Below are 18465 nucleotides of genomic sequence, written 5' to 3' on the forward strand. Positions count from 1 at the left end.
ATGCATTCTCTCTCCCTTTCTCAAAATAAATAAATAAACTTGAAAGCAAAAGACAAATATAGGAGCACCTGGCTGGCTCAGTCAATAGAGCGTATGACTCTTGATCTTGAGTTCATGAGTTCAAGCCCCATGTGGGGCATGTGGCCTACTTAAAAATAAATAATAAATGAAACTTTAAAAAAGTAAAATACAAATATAAAAAACAGTACTTACTATAGTATGACTCGATATTTATGAACATTTAATAAATTTTCCTGAGTTACTGATCTTTTTTATGTTTATGCTGTGAATAAATGTTTTGTTATTTGTCATCAGCTCTTGCTGGGCTTTTTTTTCACTAAATTTTTGGCTAGAAGATATTGCTCTTCTTTATGTCATTATGTTATTTTTTCCATTAACCATTTAAAAACATATTTACATACAAAGTTATTTTGTATTTATCATAACGAATTTTGACAACACAGTGTATACAGTAGAAAATGAGGGTTTCACTCTTTCTCTTCCCTATCTCCTGGATGTTAATATGCATTCTTTTTGTTTTCTGTGCTTATAAAATGTTATGTAATATATATGTAATTAAATATGTGTATCCCTAAATAGTTTGTGATAAGAAACTATAGTTTTAATTTTGCATCTATTCTTTTCAAAACAGTATATATATCATAGCTCTTCAGGTTAACAAACATACCCACATGTGCATATACACATAACACAAATCTCTATTTTTTTTTCAAAGTATGTATTGTGTTCCATTATATGGGTACTCCATAATTTATTTAACCTACTCTTATTGATGAATATTTAGATTGCTTCCACTTTTTACTAGAAACAATACTGCAGAAAAAAAGAAACAATACTACAGAGAAATATCTATGTGTATGTATACCTATGCATTCAGAATAGTAATTCCTTAGTATAAATCACAAGTTGGGGCACCTGGCTGGCTCAGTTGGTAGAGCATGTGACTCTCAGTCTCAGGGTTATGAGTTCAAGAAAAAGTTTAGGAACACCTAGGTGTCTCAGTTGGTTGAACATCTGACTCTTGATTTTGGTTCAGATCACGATCCCAGGGTGATGGGATCAAGCACAGCATTGGGCTCCCGCAGAGCTTGCCTAAGATTCTCTCTATTTTTTCCCTTTGCCCATCTTCCACACTCATTCTCTCTCTCTTTCTACAATTAAAAAAATTAGGGGCACCTGGGTGGCTTAGTCGGTTAAGCGTCCAACTTCAGCTCAGGTCATGATCTCACTGTTTGTGGGTTCGAGCCCTGCGTCGGGCTCTGTGCTGACAGTGAGCTCAGAGCCTGGAGCCCGCTTCAGATTCTGTGTCTCCCTCTTTCTCTGACCCTCCCCTGCTCTCTCTCTCTCTTTCTCTTAGAAATACATTTTAAAAAATTAAAAGGAATCATAAATGGAATTACTGTGTAATTTGCATGTTAAGTTTTAGTAAATATTAAAAGCTTATACCAGCTTTATACTTCTCCAGCAGTGAGTGAAATAGTCCAAATTCCCCACTTGATACTGTTATTTTGAACTTGTAAATAGGATAGGAAAAAAGCAGAATCTCATTGCTTTAATTTCACTTTTGTTTAGTTGTTGGAGAGTTGAGTGTTGCATATGTGTTTATTGGCTATTTTGTATTTCTTCTTTAAATTCTTTAAATTCGTACTGTTTTGCCTGTTCTTTCATTATGCTAGAAGACTAGACTATGTTGCAAAAATAATTCTGGATCTTATTCTAAGAGCCTACTTTTGAAAAACACTTTCCATTACCTTCTGCAGAATATCTGGTGATAATATTTTCTCCAGTTGTATAATGCTTTCCAGTTTCATGAAGTAATTCTTCAGGTAGTAGGTCAATTAACCTATAAAAGAAATGTAGTGACGGGGCGCCTGGGTGGCTCAGTCGGTTAAGCGTCAGACTTCGGCTCAGGTCATGATCTCACGNTCCTCTCCTGCCACCAACAAATATTAACTTTAATTAACTTTAATGTTAATATTACTCTTTGTCTTTTTACAAGTCTTGCCAGCCTCACAGAGTTGTGAGGATGAAGTAAGGTAATAAGTGTGAAAATAATTTGAGTTGAATTAGTAAGTAATGGAAGGTGGTAAATCTGTAACATAAAATGATGACAAAATGTGTACCTATAAGAACGGTGCAGGTTCTAATAACATTATCTTCCTAAGGTAAGTTTTCAGTAACGAGCAGCTTCTATTCCTACAGCTTAACTCTCGGCAGTTCTCCAGGTGATGGTCTCTGTTTGCTTTTTTCTCTTTTTAGCCCTTGTCTTGGTTTCTTGCAGAGCATTTTCTGCCGATTCTTTATTCCTCCTTAAAGGTAGTTCCTTCAGGGATGAATTGCACACTGTTTTCCATGGTTTGCATGATACCTTGTATTAATATGCTTATGTACATTTTAAGTTTCGAATCTGGCTTGCCTTCTCAAGAAATGTGCTTGTGTGTGTGTATACGTAATTTTTTTTTAATGGATGTGTATATAGGACTGTGAATTTGAACGTGAAGGAAAGAGGTTGTATCATTTTTCTTATTGGTAAATATGTTAACTGCAGTCAGCTCTTGGTTATCCACAGCGAGTACCGTGACTAGCTTTACTTTCCAGGTCCTTAGACTCCTGATTTGCTCTCATTTATGTATTTCTTCAGTAGCCATTTATTGAATGCTTACTAAATGCTAAACCTAACGCTATCAAAGGTAATTTTAAAATGCACAGAGTATGTGTTATTTGCCTGCAAAGACAAGTCCCTGCATTGTCCATGGATCCCATCACAGTTGCCTTTGTTTGGGCCATACTGTCAATGGTCTTTGGGAAGAGAAGCCCAAGATGAGCTGACGCTGTTGGTTGTGGGATGCTTTCTTGAGATTCAGGGGCTTAAGAGCATTCAGTGAGAGCATCAGTGTGGGTAAGGAGCTGGGCACCCTGTAGCAGCAGACAAGAGTGTTGGATTTGAAATCCAGGAGACTTGGAATTGAACTCTGCCTCTTCCATGACAAGTTGTGCCATTGGGCAATTTCTCTAACCTCCTGGTGCAGCTCTTATCTTCTCATAGGGTAGTTGTGAAGATTCAGTGTGACAGCACACGTAAAGAAGGCTTAGCACAGTGTCTTGGATACAGTGAGTACTCGATCAAGATGACCTGTTATCCCAGTTAGCCTTACTTCTATTTTGATGGATAATCAGGAGATGACTGTAAGCTAAATCTTGCACGACTTTGATTTCCTGGGCCTTGTGAAATGTTCATGTCTGTTTATGTTTTATTCTCTTTAGCTTGCATTTTTATATTAAAGAAGTTTTTCTGCATGTTTTTGTCTGGGAACTTCTATCAGACACTGTCAAAAAAAAAAAAAAAAGGCAAAAATCACTTAGCGGACCTTTGAAATGAACTCACCGGATTGGTTAAGTAGAAAGGGGGCTCGTAGTGGTAGTTAATAAAATATTTAGCAAATCTGCCACTAATCTAATATGTAACTTTGGACAAGTCAGTTCACCGATCTCGGACTCAATTTCTTTATTTATATTTCAGATAATTAAATTGGATGATCTCTTTTCTTCTAGCTCTAAAAATTTCTAAGAATAAGTAAAATGTTATAGGAGAATTACTTTATTAAAAATGTAATATTACATATTGGGATCTGATTGGCATTATTTACATCCTTTATCCTCTATTACAAAGAATTATATTCAGAAAACTGAGATACTACAGCAACAATAGTACAATAATTAAAACCAATCTCTTACTTTCGTCCTTCTCACTCCTTCTTGTGACTCCTTTGTAATTAGTCCCAAATATCATTTCCATCCATAATTTGAAGCTATCATTAAAATTACAGAGTAAGTTAAATAAATTAGTGTTAACTTTTTATTGGAAAATCAGGAAGCAGGTACTTAATACATTACTTTAAAATAATTGATACAGAATTATTTTTGTGTTTGGAGAAAGCAAATTTAAATGAGCTTTAAATCTTTATTATTCATTATATCCTGAAATAGCATATAAACTTCAAAGGTCTTTTATGTGATCTCTTATGAAATGATAGTTTTATATTGCATTCTTTATAATCCTTTAGAATGAAAATAAAATGCTGTGAATGTTCTGCTATTTGCTGTGGGGTTTAAAACAATCTAAGTATTAGTTACGATTAGAACTTGCCATACCATCATACCTTTATACTAACTTACCCTGTTGTTTCATACCAAATTGGGCCAATAGCTAAAACAGAAGACCATGGAACTAATGCGAGCATGTCAAAAACAGTATGAGATGGAACAGGAATTGGCCTTTTATAAAATTGATGCCAAATTTGAGCCGCTAAATTATTATCCATCAGAGGTGAGTGAAACTTTTTAGCAATCCAGAGTTAACGTCAGCACGGAGTGGAGTCGGGAAGGCAGATGGTAGAAAGAACTGTTCAAAGGACTTTATCAGTAACCATTCCACTTTCTTGTTTTGAGGGTATCAGCAGAGTAAACGTATTTTGCTTGAATAAGTGAATTTTTTGGTTCAGTAAGCTAAGGCAGCCTCCAAAAGAGGTAAAAAGCCCCAAGGGAATCTGTGATTCCAACCAATATCATATATTATTTTGTAAAAAATTCAATTATTACCACTTATTAGGTGGGATTTTACTTACATAACAGCTAAGAAACCAAAATAAAACATTGAAATTTCTGATTTGAGAGATTAAGCAGTGCTTAATCTACCTACTTAACTGTAGGTAGTTCTTTAATCAGCCAAGCTAAACCCACTCTTTGGGGATAGGAAGAGGAACACTTTGAGACCATTTTTTGGTCTCGTTCTTTTTTGGTATGTTAAGAGTAAGATAAAATAAAATGGTATACATTTTTCACCTGGCTGCTTAGAAGTTACTTATTAAACCATAAATCTTTATTTATTTTGCTTTTAGTATGTTGAAATTGATAAAACCCCAGATGAAAGTCCTTACATTGGCAAATCCAGATACAAGAGAAATATGTTCACTACAGAGAGTTACATTGTTCCAAATGCCCAGACCATAAAGATCACCAAGGTGGAGCCAGATGAAGGGGAACAACTCAGAGATGAGTGCGTGAACTTGAGAGCACATGTGCCACTGGACATACAACTGGAAGACAAAGAAAAAAAAATAAGTGCAGGTTAGCAAAAATTTTAAATTCTTTAAAAGTGTAAAAAGATTGGAGATATATACATATAGGCGAATTTTGTTCTAGAATTCTTTTAAGTAATCATGCTGAAGGTATTTATTATAGTGTTGTTTACATGAAAAGCCTAAAACAAAAGTAGTAATTCATTGAACAAATTATTTTTTAATGATTCCTATTACGTTTGATGGCAATATGTCCAGGGGATCCAAAAATGCTTAAATCTTTTTTTTTTAAATTTTAAATGTTCATTTACTTTTGTGTGTGTGTGTGAGAGAGAGAGACAGAGCATGAGTGGGGCAGGGGCTGAGAGAGAGGGAGACACAGAATCCAAAGCAGGCTCCGGGCTCTGAGCTGTCAGCACAGACCCTGATGCGGGGCTTGAACTCATGAACCATGAGATCATGACCTGAGCTGAAGTCGGAGTCTTAATCGACTGAGCCACCCAGGCGCCCCAAGAATGCTTAAATCTTGACCCGCCAGCAGGTCCTTCTCACCATTGGAGCTGTACATTCAAAGGCTAATTGGTCATAATTGTAACAAGTACACTGAACTGATTGCTATGCATGGAGCCAAAACCTAAACAGTACTTTGGATAAGCTGGATCAGTGCACCCTCCTCAGGCTTGGGCCTAAGACCAGCTTCTGACTTTTACCAGCCTGTCCCAAAACATCTGATTGAAAGGATCTTGCCACTTCCTGGCAAGTCACAAAGAAGAAGTCAATCCAAAGACCCTGCCAGTAGCAAACTCCACTTACCCAGCGAACTTCATGGATACGGAGGCAGAAAGAAGAGCTGAGTTTATGCATTCCCTTAGTAATTGTGGTCCGTTGTGGGGCTCTTCACAATCCAGCAGAGTAGCTCATCTTTCTTGGTAGGTAGCGAAGTGGAAAACATGGAAGGCCAGTAGAGAAGCTGACGTGGAGAGGGGAGAAAAGAGACCTGAGATATCCATCTCATGCACTCTATGTAAAGTTCTGGATGAGGGAAGCAGAAATAAATCAGATATTTGTGTAGACTAGCTTCAAGGGGCTTGTGGTTTTATAGGAGGCAGTTTTATAGGGAGGGAGGGAGAAAGAAATTAGAATTAAAAAAAATTTTTTTTAATGTTTTATTTATTTCTGAGAGAGAGAGAGAAAGAGAGCTAGCATATGATCGGGGAGGGTCAGAGCAAGAGGGAGACACAGAATCTGAAACAGGCTCCAGGCCCTGAGCTAGCTGTCAGCACAGAGCCTGATGCCGGGCTCGAACCCACAAACCGTGAAATCGTGACCTGAGGCGAAGTCAGACGCTTAACCAACTGAGCCACCCAGGTGCCCCAGAAGTTAGAAATTTGAGGTAGAGAGCAATTGATTGGAGATCACCCCCAGCTGGAAGAGTGTTCAGTGGTGAATTTCTTGATTTTGAGCCCTATCATAAAGTAATTACCTCAAACACAGGGTTTTTGTTACAGCTTGAACCTAATTATAACTTAGTGACATAGAAGTGCGTATCCACCAATAAAATCCTTATTCTCTCAGAAGAGTTTAGTATTGAACATAAGTAAAGTCCCTTTTATGTTAAGGATTTTACAAATTATCAATTATAGTCCTGTAGCCTTTCATGACACTAGAGACTGAGAGAAAAACTGTTGTAAGAAATTACTTTTTTAAAACTTCTGTATCTATAATGACAGAATTTAATTGGGAGGCGGTGGTATTGTTAAGTAAAAAAAATCTCATAGAAATTTGAGAATTCAAGATTTTTCTTGCATGTCTGTGTACATGGTTTTTCAATTTGCAGCACAAACTCGACTATCAGAACTACATGGTGAAATAGAAAAGGCAGAACAACAAATTTTAAGAGCTACAGAGGAATTTAAACAACTGGAAGAAGCAATACAGCTTAAAAAAGTATGTAAAAGCAAAGTAGCAATGCAAGAGGAAATGTAAAAAATTAAGTGTGTTTTTCCCTTCATACCCACGTAAAACATTTAAACATTTTAAACCACTGATTTAAAATACTCCAAATTAATTATGGAGTAACAATTTTCAGAGTCAGCTATGGCTCTAGCATTTTCCAGTTACATTTTCCTTCCATTCATGATGACATTCTGTTAGCTTTTTATAAAGTATGTAGAAGTAAATGACTTCTAATTTATGTAAAAAGATGTGTTTAATAGGAAAGTGTCTCCTTTACTCAGGGAAGTTGCTGTTTCCTGTTAGATCTGTTGTAACTTGATGAAGCACTGCCCACCTTTAAGATTCTGGGACCTAGCTTAAGAGTCAGAAGACATCCCTACTATACATGAACATTATCAAATACAAGCACCAAAAATGTAAATGATATAAAATATGGTGAACAAAAAGTTAGAAGTGATACACTCTCAGACAGTGTGTCATGAAAAAGTCAGAATCTCAAACGTATGACGTAATGGCATAGGGAGAAATTAGAAAGGAAGTATTTTGGCAGTTTTTCAAAAAGTTTTCAGTTATTTGCAACTTTTAAAAAGCAATATTTCAAAATTATGATGGTAACTGCATTCATACCATAGTAGGTAAAGCAAGAATGTGAAGTCCAAATTGTAGATTCTTTTAAAAGATACACTACTGTGATTTTAAAGTTACATAGTAACTAGAAATTTATTCAAGTTTATTGGAGGCTTACTATATGCTAGTCCCTGTCTGGGCTGGGCCCAGAGTGATGAATAAAACGGGTATGTTTCCCTCCCACATGCATAGGAAATAGGTAATGAACAAGTAGGAAAAAAAAAAAAAAAAGGAAATAGTAGAGTTAAACAACGTGTTGTAGTAAAAAAACAAAGTTAAGAGAGGCAGTAAAAAAGATACAATTTAGATTGTGCAGACCACAAAGGTCTCTCTGAGAAGGTGACATTTAGGTTGAAACCCAAAGGATGACAAGGAGGCAGCGAGGCAGTTAGGGGATCAGGTGTTCCAGGCAGAAGTGAGAGTGTGAGCAAAGACCCTGATACTAGAGATTGCTCTGCAGAGTGAAGGAGAGTGTGGTGGAAGATGAGGGTAAAGATTATGTCAGTTTACACAGGCTGTTGTTAAGGGTTTGGATTTTATTCTGAATGAATGGAATGGGAAGCTTTGGAAAGACTTTAGGAAGTTAGAATGGCTGATCCTATTTGTATTTTTATAAGGTCACTCTGGTTACTGCATGAGTGAAATGGGGTGAGGGAGATGGAAAGAATGGGGATGGGCCCATGTCTCAGGGGGCTGTTTAGTGAGATGCTGATGGTTTGGACTGGGAAGGTGGATGGTGGGTGCGGAGAGAATGCACACTGATTGTCAGCAGAATGTGGCAGTGAACTGATCAGGCTTCAGAATGGGTTGAGTGTGGGGCCTGAGGTGAAGGGAGCCATCAAGGAGGATTTTAATGATGAAAAAAGAATGTTTTATAATGTTGGGCAAAATTTATATAAATAGATTGATAGATGTATATAATGTATATAATTTTTAAATACATGGATGCTTACAAAATGTGCTTGAAAAAAATTATTTTAAATGAGTACATATAAGCCTAAATTTTTCATTACATTATTAACTTAGTTGACATGCTAATAACAAAGTGAGTGCTATATAAAGTCAACTACCATTAGTTATGGTTATTATTGTTAATAATTTACAAGTTGCTTATACTGAATGACAGCTTCATTTTTACCTGCTATTAAATTGAGTTTTCATAAACTTTTATAAAGTGAGATTTTCCTCCTGTAACAAGCATAAAAGTGTAAGATGAATGGAATGCCTAGATGACTTTTACGTTTTACTTTTATTTAAAAAAAATAACTGGTAGAGCACAGAATACCTTTTAGAATTTTAGAAATTATCGTCTTTAAATTTGTAAGTCACTGTTGCTGTCCTGTGTTAATTCTGTTTTGGGGTGTGTGGGGGATTAGATTTCAGAAGCAGAGAAAGATCTTCTTTTCAAGCAGTTGGGTAGTAGGATACAACTTCTCAATAAATTACGCCAAGAAGTTGTGGATCTTGAAACACAGATGGAAAAGCAAAGGCAAGAAAATGCTGAAAAGCAGAATGAGATCAAGGACCTGCAAATAGCCATTGATAGCCTGGATTCCAGAGACCCAAAACATGTAAGCAAATGAAGAGATTTTGGCTTGTTCTATGGAGACTAGAATATCATTCCATCTAGAAATTATGTCTCCTCATGTTAGTCGCAGAGTTCTTTCTGAAAGTCTTTTAGTTTTTATGCACAGATTTGGTGATATATGTTTATGGATGCATGTGTCTGTCCTATATCTGGTTGTGTATTTTATATCTTTGTGTGTGTACATAATGTGTGTGTGTGTGTGTGTACACACACCATCTATCTCTGTGTAACTTAAGGCTTGAAGGAGATAGCTTTTAATAGAATGATAGATGCATGGTACACTTATTTTTTAAGTGAATTTCATTATATTTCAAATCAAGAGAAACTTGCTCCAAGGTGCTGTCCAAACCTTTACCCTTTCTCTTTTCTTGCCTTATTTTCTTAAGAACAAGGCAGTGAGATGGGAGAGCTGAAAAGGGTTAAGTCCTTTTTCTACCTCTTCTTTAGTCCTTTATGTAAATATTCTGCTAAAGCTGTTTGTTTCATATTGTTTTGTTTCTTCCTTACAAAGGAAACATTTTTCTAGAGTGTGTCCTCCTAAGTGGCGTAGGTGGCCAGGTGGCTGCATGATGGTTAGGCTGTCTCTGCCTCTGAGAAGGTTTAGTAATAGCTTACATTTTACCCAATATTGGTAAACTAGAAGTAAAAAAGATTCCTGCATACTTTGAATAATAATGTTACATTTTAAAGGAACTTTAAAATCTCTGGATTAAGAGAAATCATAGAATTTAACCCAGTAAGGACAACACACAATAATTATTTTCAATATTTGTGAAGTTATTTAATTATCCCTTTAAACATTTTAATAAAATATCATAGATAAGTTTTTTTGCAGGCCAGCTAATTTTAAGAAGAGGTAACATTAACACTCACAGATATGAGATGTTTTCTAATAAAAGCTTAAGACTGACTATTAAAGTTGAAACTAAAAGAGGACTTAAAGAATTTTTATTATGTGAAAAAATTGGAGATTTTCAAGTAATACATCATATGGTAAATAATATATATTTTAAGTTTATTTATTTTTGAGAGAGAGAGAAAGTGGAGGGGGGTGTGGTAGGAGGGGAGAGGATCCAAAGCAGTCTCTTCACTGGCAGCACAAAGCCTAACTTGGAGCATGAACCCATGAACTGCAAGATCATGACCTGAGCCCAAATCAAGAGTCAGATGCCCAGCCAACTGAGCCACCCAGGTGCCCCTGGTCAATAATATCTTTGTTGTATCACTTTGTTTGGAAGACTGCCTCCCCAGGTAAGGGACAGGAATTCTATCCCCAGGGGCCAGCCCTATGTTTATGGATGTTTGCATCCAGGAAGGTAGGAAGGAACCAGCCCAAAGGCACTGCCCAAAGTTCTTTTGCTGCCCCCTCCATCCAGATATGTGATCTATGATAAGTCTAATTAGAACCTAGACTATATGTTTGTTTTTATCAAATGACTTTTATAATCTTCGCAGACAGGGAGTCTAATCCTTTCTGGATTTCTGTAAAGAATTACATAGAGAAAGGACTTAAGTGAGAGGCAGGAATGGCATCTCCATTTTGAACGTAGTCAAAATCAGTCTCTTCTAGTGGAGATGAAACATACCAACCTGATTTAAGGTTCCTTTTTGGTATTGTTAAAGCTACTTAGTTTTTAAGGTTATTTGGTCAAAGCACCAGAGGATGTCTCTTAATTTGTTCACCCAGAGGGAGAGTTTTTTTTGAATTTGCACAAAGTCCACCTTCTAGGCTAGGTTTAGGCCCCTGTTAGGCCTCACATTCTACAAATAGAAACATTTTAGCAAGAAGGAAGGAATCAGGAGTGGGATCCCAGCATACTTTTCTATAGGTGTGGATAGACTTTTATCCACTGAAGTTTTATTATCTAAGCAGAGAGAGTATCTTTCTAAATAGCAAGTGGAATTTAAAAGTAAAAGCTTTTGAGAGATTAGAAAACAGAATGTGACTCTGAGATATGATGGAAAACATATTAAGTGAGAATGATATCTTCCATTATGCTGGGGGGTTTTGCATATACTGGTGAGGAACTTCTTTACAGCATCCATATGGTTGAGGACATTTTTTAAAAATTTGCATAAGATGAAAATGTGATTTTAAAAGATAAAATGATTTCCTAAATTCACCTTTTTAGGAATAGGTTGAGCCCATGCTATGCTACTACAATGTCAGTTTCCCCACAAAGGAATTAAAGGTGTACAGAGATTATTTTTATAATTAGCTGAGAGCCAAACGTAGTCACGTTTTCAACAAACATAAGCAAAAGGAAAAAGTACTATTTAAAAGTCAGACCCCATTTTAGCTACTAAAAAACAATGTACACAGCTAGAGGCACAAAACACCGGCAGCAGCAAACATAATAAAGGAAGATTTCTCTTGTTCTTCCCTACCTGGCCGTGCCCTGTGGAAGCAAAAGGTAACTGACTGGTGTCTGTGGGGAATTAGCCTGTAGTAATCTGTTGCAAAGGTTGTGCGTGATTGGCCCTCGGGAGCTTCCTGTGTTGTGATTTAAAGCACGGAGGGTGGGGCCTGCCCGCAGAGGCTGCTCGTGATTGGGCGGGCTGGGCTGCCGCTCACTCTCCGCCAAGAATGTGGTTTGAAGCCTTGAGAAGTTCCAGAGGCTCGGAGCCGCTGACAAAAATGTGGCTGTCAGAGAGGGAAGTGCACGTGAATTTGAAAACAGCTTTAGAAAGTGTTCCGCCCACAGTTTCCCTGTTCTCAACGGCTCAGTTTTAACAGGACAAATGTTAAGTTAAGGTATGATCCTTTTTTTCTCTCTCTGTGCAAAAGCCTTGAAAGGAGGAGGAGTCAGACATGTAAGTTCCTGTTTTTATAACTCTTTTGTGAGCGCCACAGTTGTGAAAATCGCACAATCTACTTTGGCTCCCATGTGTTTAATGCAAATCATTGGCATATTGAGCCTTTTTTTTGGATCTTGCGTGTAAAGAGATTTCAGTGGAATTTTTAATGGTGAATTTTAAAGGTTTATTGATAGAGACATGAATACAGGAGTTTTTTGTCTTTGTTTTAATTCTTTCTTGAGCCATAAAAAAATCTGAATTTACTTAGAATTTAAGCTGTTATCTGCACTTACCTTACCAGAAAGATTTCAGATGGGTATCAGGAGGGCAGAGAAGGAAAAGTTTTGAAAATCCCATCAAGTTTATAATAGTAAAACAAAAACCTTCTGGCTAGGCTTCTGCCATTCACTTGTTCCTTAAAAAAGGAAGAGGCTTTTCTTTCTGGGCTTTGGTGGCAGCAGGCATCTAAAATTGAGAAACATTCTTTTATAATCAACTGGGTATTAGACGTGAGAGCCTTGGAGTTGATTGTTCTGACTGTGATACTCTTCTTTCTCCTGATAACGTTCTCTTGGTTTATTGTTCTGCTCCTCTGATCCTTTGGGGGCAAACTGGAGCCCTGAGGGTGTGAGTCAGGGCAGAGGTTCTCTGGAGAATTATTTTGTCTCCGCTCGAACAGTTGCCTCTAAGGAGACCTGAGCAAGTTGTTGGTAGATCTGAGATTTCATTTTCACCTGTAAAAGGAAGGGTTAAACCAGACATTGATTCTCAGTTGTTTGTGGTTTTTTCCCCCCGAGCTCACCTGGAAGTACAATCCAGTGTTCAGTTGACAGTAGGGTGGCTAATGCGGTGGCTGTCAGGGTGAGTGGTGGCTGTCTGCGTGTGAGTGGCCGTGTGAATAGGGGAAGGCTCTGTTTTCCACCAGGGGCTTCTGTCTTGGTAGAGGAGTGTGCCTCTGAATGGCCCTCCATCTTGAGAGCTACTGGGCTGGATGGTGGAGGTCTCAGCTCCCAGGTTATTGACCCTAAAAATCAAGTGTTTTTTTGTCTAAGGAATCAGAAATAAACTTGAATTCTAAGTAATATTTCTTCCATGTCTCTGTTTCTCCCTCAGAAACCTTTTTTAAAAAATATATTTAATGTGCTTTTCTGATTAAGAAGGTATTGTCTATTTTAAAATGTTTAATACCGAAAATCTTCATACAAAAAGAAAAAAATTTGTAATCCTTCCATCCAGATATAATTCTTGTTAACATTTTGGAATCAATCATTTTCTATGGATACCAGTATAAAAATCAGTTAACTTTTTGGAAACCAATTTTAATTGGTTTTTAATGCATTGCAAAGAACACTGAGCTTGGCCACATTACCTTGTGGGTGTACCCTTGGAAAAATCATTTAACCTCCTTGATTTTCAATTTGCATATCTGTAAAATGGAGGTGAATTCTAGATCAAGTTATCATGAGGTTTAAATGAAAACCACTTGTGTGAAGGCAGCACAAGGCCTGACACAAACAGACTCAAATTATTACATTTTATTTTCCATTCTGCCTTTAGGAATGGTAAGCATTATTATTAATTTTTTAAAGAGCATAAGGAACTCAGGACTTTGTTGATTTTTTTTTTTTTTTCCAACTCAGTGCCATATGAAGGCTCAGAAAAGAGGTAAAGAACAACAACTTGACGTCATGAACAAGCAGTACAAACAACTTGAAAGCCGTTTGGATGAGATACTTTCTAGAATTGCCAAAGAAACTGAAGAGATTAAGGACCTTGAACAACAGCTTACTGAAGGTGAGAATTTAAGTACGATTTAAGGTGAATCAGTTCCAGTATTAATAAAAGACAAGTGACACCCAGCAGGCATTAATCCTGATATTAGCTGAATATGCCTCAGCTGTTCAACCTAGTGTTTGATAGGGAAATATTTGCAGAATGCCCAAAAATGTTTCATCAAACTAAAAAAAATTGTTCAATTTTAGTTTTGTTGTATTGATTCCTAGCGAGTCAGGTCATTGCATTCAGTAGGCTGGAAGTCAGTGTATAATCATTGTAAGCTCTAGCATGTCGTTGTCTTCCAAAGTTTATAATCCTTCCAGGAACAAAGAGCCCATTGACACCAGGCCACTCAGTGACTAGTTATAAGAAGAGTATGGGAAGAATTTAGGACCCACATTTGCAATGCAGATTGAGATTGTGTCTTTGCCATAATGGTGGGAAAGGAAGATAATATAGGTTGTAGTGGTGAGAGCCTAGGATGGTGTAAAACGATCCCAATCCCCATTTTGCCATTATCAGCTGTGTGACCTGGGACAAGTTATTTCTGTCTCAGTCATTAGTTGTTGGCAAGATTAAACTAGGTAGCGTTCATAAAGTGCCTGGCACATAGTAAGCAGCCAGTATATATGATTTGGTTGGTGATTTTTTTGTTTTTGTTTTTGTAAATCTTCAAGTTACATGTGTATGCTGCCGGTCTTGGATTAGTCTTATATGTTGAGTGGTTTTGTGTATCTAGCGGCAAGAACTCAGAATGTTGCTGCCCATTTTTCATTCTTTTATTTGGAAAAGTTTATTTACATTATTTTTAACTTTTTGTATCCTGAATTGAGCATTTTATAAGCAGTGCCCACTGAATATACTGTTTTTATTGTATAGCTACTTAATAGTCCTGTACTGTGGATGACAGAGGGGAAAACTATCATTATATCTGGAAAAAGAAAAAAATAGGATAGTACACCGTAATTGAAAGCTTACAATTTCATTGTTAGCGAGTAACAAATAACTAAAGAGACTAAAGGCTGTAATTACGTATCTTGAAATCATTTTCTTATATACATTATCACCTTCCCTTTTTCCATTTTGCTTAGGACAAATAGCAGCGAATGAAGCCCTGAAGAAGGACTTAGAAAGCGTCATCAGTGGGTTACAGGAATACCTGGAGGCTGTCAAAGGCCAGGCAACCCAGGCCCAGAAGGAGTGCAGGAAGCTACAGGATGAGAAAGAGACGTTGCTACAGAGATTGCATGAGGTTGAGCAGGAGAGGGACCAACTGGAAATAGTTGCCATAGATGCAGAGAATATGAGGAAGGTAGGATTTGTTTCTTTTCGCCTGTTTCCTGAGCCTCAGAAGTAGTTGATGTCCAAATTAAGGTCGCTAAGGAGGTTAGCAGCTGTGCAATTTGAAGTGACAAAAATTCTGGGGCGCCTGGGTGGCTCAGTCGGTTAAGCATCCAACTTCGGCTCAGGTCATGATCTCACGGTTCGTGGGTTCGAGCCCCGCGTCGGGCTCTATGCTGACTGCCAGCTCAGAGCCTGGAGCCTATTCTGGAGTCTGTATCTCCCCCTCTCTCTGACCCTCCCCTGTTCACGCTGTCCCTCTCTCTCAGAAATAAATGAAACATTAAAAAAAATTTTCGAAGTGACAAAAAGTCTCAATGGCTATTTAGTGGGTTTTTGTGACACACTTGGAATCATTATTTTTCCTTTACTGAGAAAAGGAAGATTATTTTAGCTGAATTTCTGTCCCTGAAGGGTGTTGTTATCCAATAACTCTAAAAAATGCGAAATAGTAGCTGTTACATTTGCTGTACTAAGTGCTTGTTATTTTGTGCAGCAAAATTAAGCACAACATAATTTTCTTGTTGTTCATAATTTTAACTATTTACAAAACAAGAGACAGTGTTATAAGCACTACCCTTCTCTACCTGGCTTGTTGCCATTCATTTGGAGATTGCTCAGCCTCATTAGATGTCGACAAACTACCGTCCCTAATGATTCAGTGAGCTTCTACTCCAACCAGCAATGTGAGGGCCATCACTATACCACACTTTGCTAACACCATAGTGTTGTTCAACTTTTATTTTTTAAGCTTTTGTTTTGAAATCATTTTAAATTTGCAAGAGAGTTGTAGGAATTAATCCAAATAGCTCACTGTACCCCTCTTTCAGAGTCCTCAATTAGTATTTTGCTACATCTACTTTCTCTTTTTCTCCCGTGTAATTTTTGCATATTTTTATATAAATTTTTTTCTAGCCATTTGAAAATTAGTTGTAGACCTCATCCTCCTTAGCTTCTAAATATCTCATCACGCATTTCCTAGGACTGGGGACATTTTCTGATGTAGAATATCTAAGAGAATAATTATCACATTCAAGAAATTTAACATTTTGTCAGTGTCAGTGTTTGCCAGTCTGCTGAATTTGACATGGCATCTTTTTATTATGAAAATTTTACATTTATAAGGAAAGCTGAAGAGTAGTTCAGCAAATATCTGTATGCTCTCCCAGATTCAAAAATATTTTGCTGTATTTGTTTTGTTTTCTCCCCTGAGTTATTTGAAAGTTGCAAACATCATGCCATCATCCCTTAAGTACATATGTCTTAAAAATCAGGACATTTTCTTACATCACTCTAATACCATTATTATTGGTATTACACCAGGAGAAATTAACAGTAATTCCCTAATATCACCTAATATCTGAACCATATTCAGAATTTCCCAGTTGTACCAGGAATGTCTTTTATAGCTGTGTGTGTAAATGCGTGTGTAGAGACCAGGCCAGTGGTCCCATAGTGTCCCACATTCTGAATTTGTCTACTGTTTTCTCATGGCTTGTTTAACTTGTTCCTCTGTGCTCTAAATAAACTAGCATCTTGTCTTAACTGAATTTTCCTTTGTATACTGGGCACCTTCCATTTGTTAATTTGCTATTCAGATTTCCTCTTCAGTGTCCATTTTTTTTCTACTGGATTATCTGTCTTTTTCTTAATGATTTGTAGGAATTCTTTAAATATTCTGGGCCTTTGTTAGATATACATGGAGTTTGCATTTTGAACAAGCAATCCAAATAATTCAGACCTCCCCCTGAGAAACTCTTCTGTGGAAGCTCTCACCATAAGAGCCTCCTCTTTAATCCAGAATCATTTGCTCTAATTCTTCGAGATTTCAAATAAATAGATGAAAGCTGTAATGTTTAATCATAAAAAGCAGATGGGCTAAAATGAATCAGAACTGTGGTATGCCAACCAATGTGTACTTCTGTTCTTGTCAGTACTCGTTCAGGTTACTTTGTCATTCTTAATATTAGTGCTAGTCCCATTTTATTCTTCTAATAAGTGAACGTGCTGTGGTTTATTAGAAAAAGGTGTGGGCTTTGGAGTCAGAGATCTGGGTTCATATCCTGTCTTTTTAACTACACAGCCCTATGCAGTTTATTTACATGTTCATTGTATCCTCTTCTGTAGAATGGGGATAATGCCGTGCCTTACACAGTCACTATGAAAAGTCAGCAGAAGAATAAACGTGAAAGCATTTATTCCAGTGTCTGATGAAGAATAGGCCTAATGTTTTATCCTCCTCTCTCCTTACGTGTTCAGGCACAGTTAAAGTATCACGCAGATGGTTACTTTGGAAAACATGCTGGTAGCTTACTGATTTTTCTTATTACATTTAGTCAGGACTTTGTTTTCCAGCCTGGATGTGCGCAGCCTGCGGCTTCATTGCATTGTTAATGGCACTTTCTGTGCTAGGCCGGCATTGGCTGGCCATTTGGTGCACAGTGCTCAGGTTACTTACGATGACTTTCCCAGATGCTTAGGCAGAACAGAGAAGGTTCCATAAACATACCGAATCCTTACAGGAGCTCGCAGAACTGGAGAGTGCCCTCCAGGAGCAGCATGAGGTGAATGTGTCCCTGCAGCAGACCCAGGGAGATCTCAGTGCCTATGAGGCTGAGCTGGAGACTCAGCTGAGAATACGGGATGCTGAAGCCAGCCAGCTCAAGGAGGAATTGGAAAAACTTAGAAGGTTCAGCCAGGTAAGTAGCAGCATAAAGCCATCTAGAATCTAAGCCCTGTGGCCTTAGCATACCTGCCTTTCTTTAATTAAATGTAAGATTAAAGACTTTTTAATATACTGTATGTGGAATGATGGGAAGAGTATACATTTTTGGAGTCAGATAGTCTGAGTTCAGATACTACCTCTGTGAGCCCCTGTGTGAGCATGCAAATCATGTCATAGCTCTTGAGCCCCTGAAAAATGCCTCCTTGTCTATAAAATGGGCTACTGTGAGGATACGGGAAATAGTGGGCATGAGAGCACCTAGCAGTTGGTAGTCAATAAATTCTAGTGTTTCTTTCTCAAAACAGGGATAAGAGACCTCCTTTAAGTTAGTGCTGTATTTTATTTTGTTGCTTTCTATTTTGGTTGGACGAAGTGTCCACTAGTTTAGATTGTACTTGCAAATTAGAGAAGTAATTATTCATCCAAGAACCACTTGCCGATTGGGCTTTGAGGGCCAGGTGCTGTAGATGCCGCAGTGACCAGCACCGACATAGTCGCTGTCCCCGTGGAGCTGACAGTGCAGTAGGGGACATGAATGTGGGCGAAAGAAGGGG

General features: G+C 37.5%; 1 protein-coding gene and 1 long non-coding RNA gene across 7 annotated transcripts in view; one reads left to right on the forward strand and one right to left on the reverse strand.

The window, feature by feature from the left end:
* CNTRL (centriolin) overlaps nt 1-18465 on the forward strand; it is an 80652-nt gene that overhangs the window by 23631 nt on the left and 38556 nt on the right. For 4 of the 6 annotated variants that reach the window (XR_013336476.1, XM_077769953.1, XM_077769954.1 and 1 more), the window contains exons 8-14: nt 4229-4348; nt 4920-5148; nt 6937-7046; nt 9059-9253; nt 13710-13863; nt 14937-15157; nt 17709-17885. Coding sequence is in view for 5 of the 6 variants with exons in the window: in XM_077769953.1 (XP_077626079.1) it covers nt 4229-4348; nt 4920-5148; nt 6937-7046; nt 9059-9253; nt 13710-13863; nt 14937-15157; nt 17709-17885 (1206 nt within the window). In the remaining variant the exon portion in view is untranslated. Of the gene's footprint in view, nt 1-4228; nt 4349-4919; nt 5149-6936; nt 7047-9058; nt 9254-11878; nt 12026-12068; nt 12085-13709; nt 13864-14936; nt 15158-17708; nt 17886-18465 lie in introns of those variants that run through there. The other 2 variants (XM_077769956.1, XM_077769957.1) reach the window with 2 other exon arrangements.
* LOC144236290 (uncharacterized) lies at nt 4932-11730 on the reverse strand. The gene is made up of 3 exons (XR_013336477.1): nt 11659-11730; nt 5913-6069; nt 4932-5117 (listed from the first exon to the last, which is right to left on the reverse strand). It is a non-coding gene; the product is annotated as an uncharacterized LOC144236290 (long non-coding RNA).

The sequence above is a fragment of the Crocuta crocuta genome, unplaced genomic scaffold (genome assembly GCF_008692635.1).
Source record: "Crocuta crocuta isolate KB4526 unplaced genomic scaffold, BGI_CrCroc_1.0 scaffold95, whole genome shotgun sequence".
Taxonomy (NCBI): domain Eukaryota; kingdom Metazoa; phylum Chordata; class Mammalia; order Carnivora; family Hyaenidae; genus Crocuta; species Crocuta crocuta.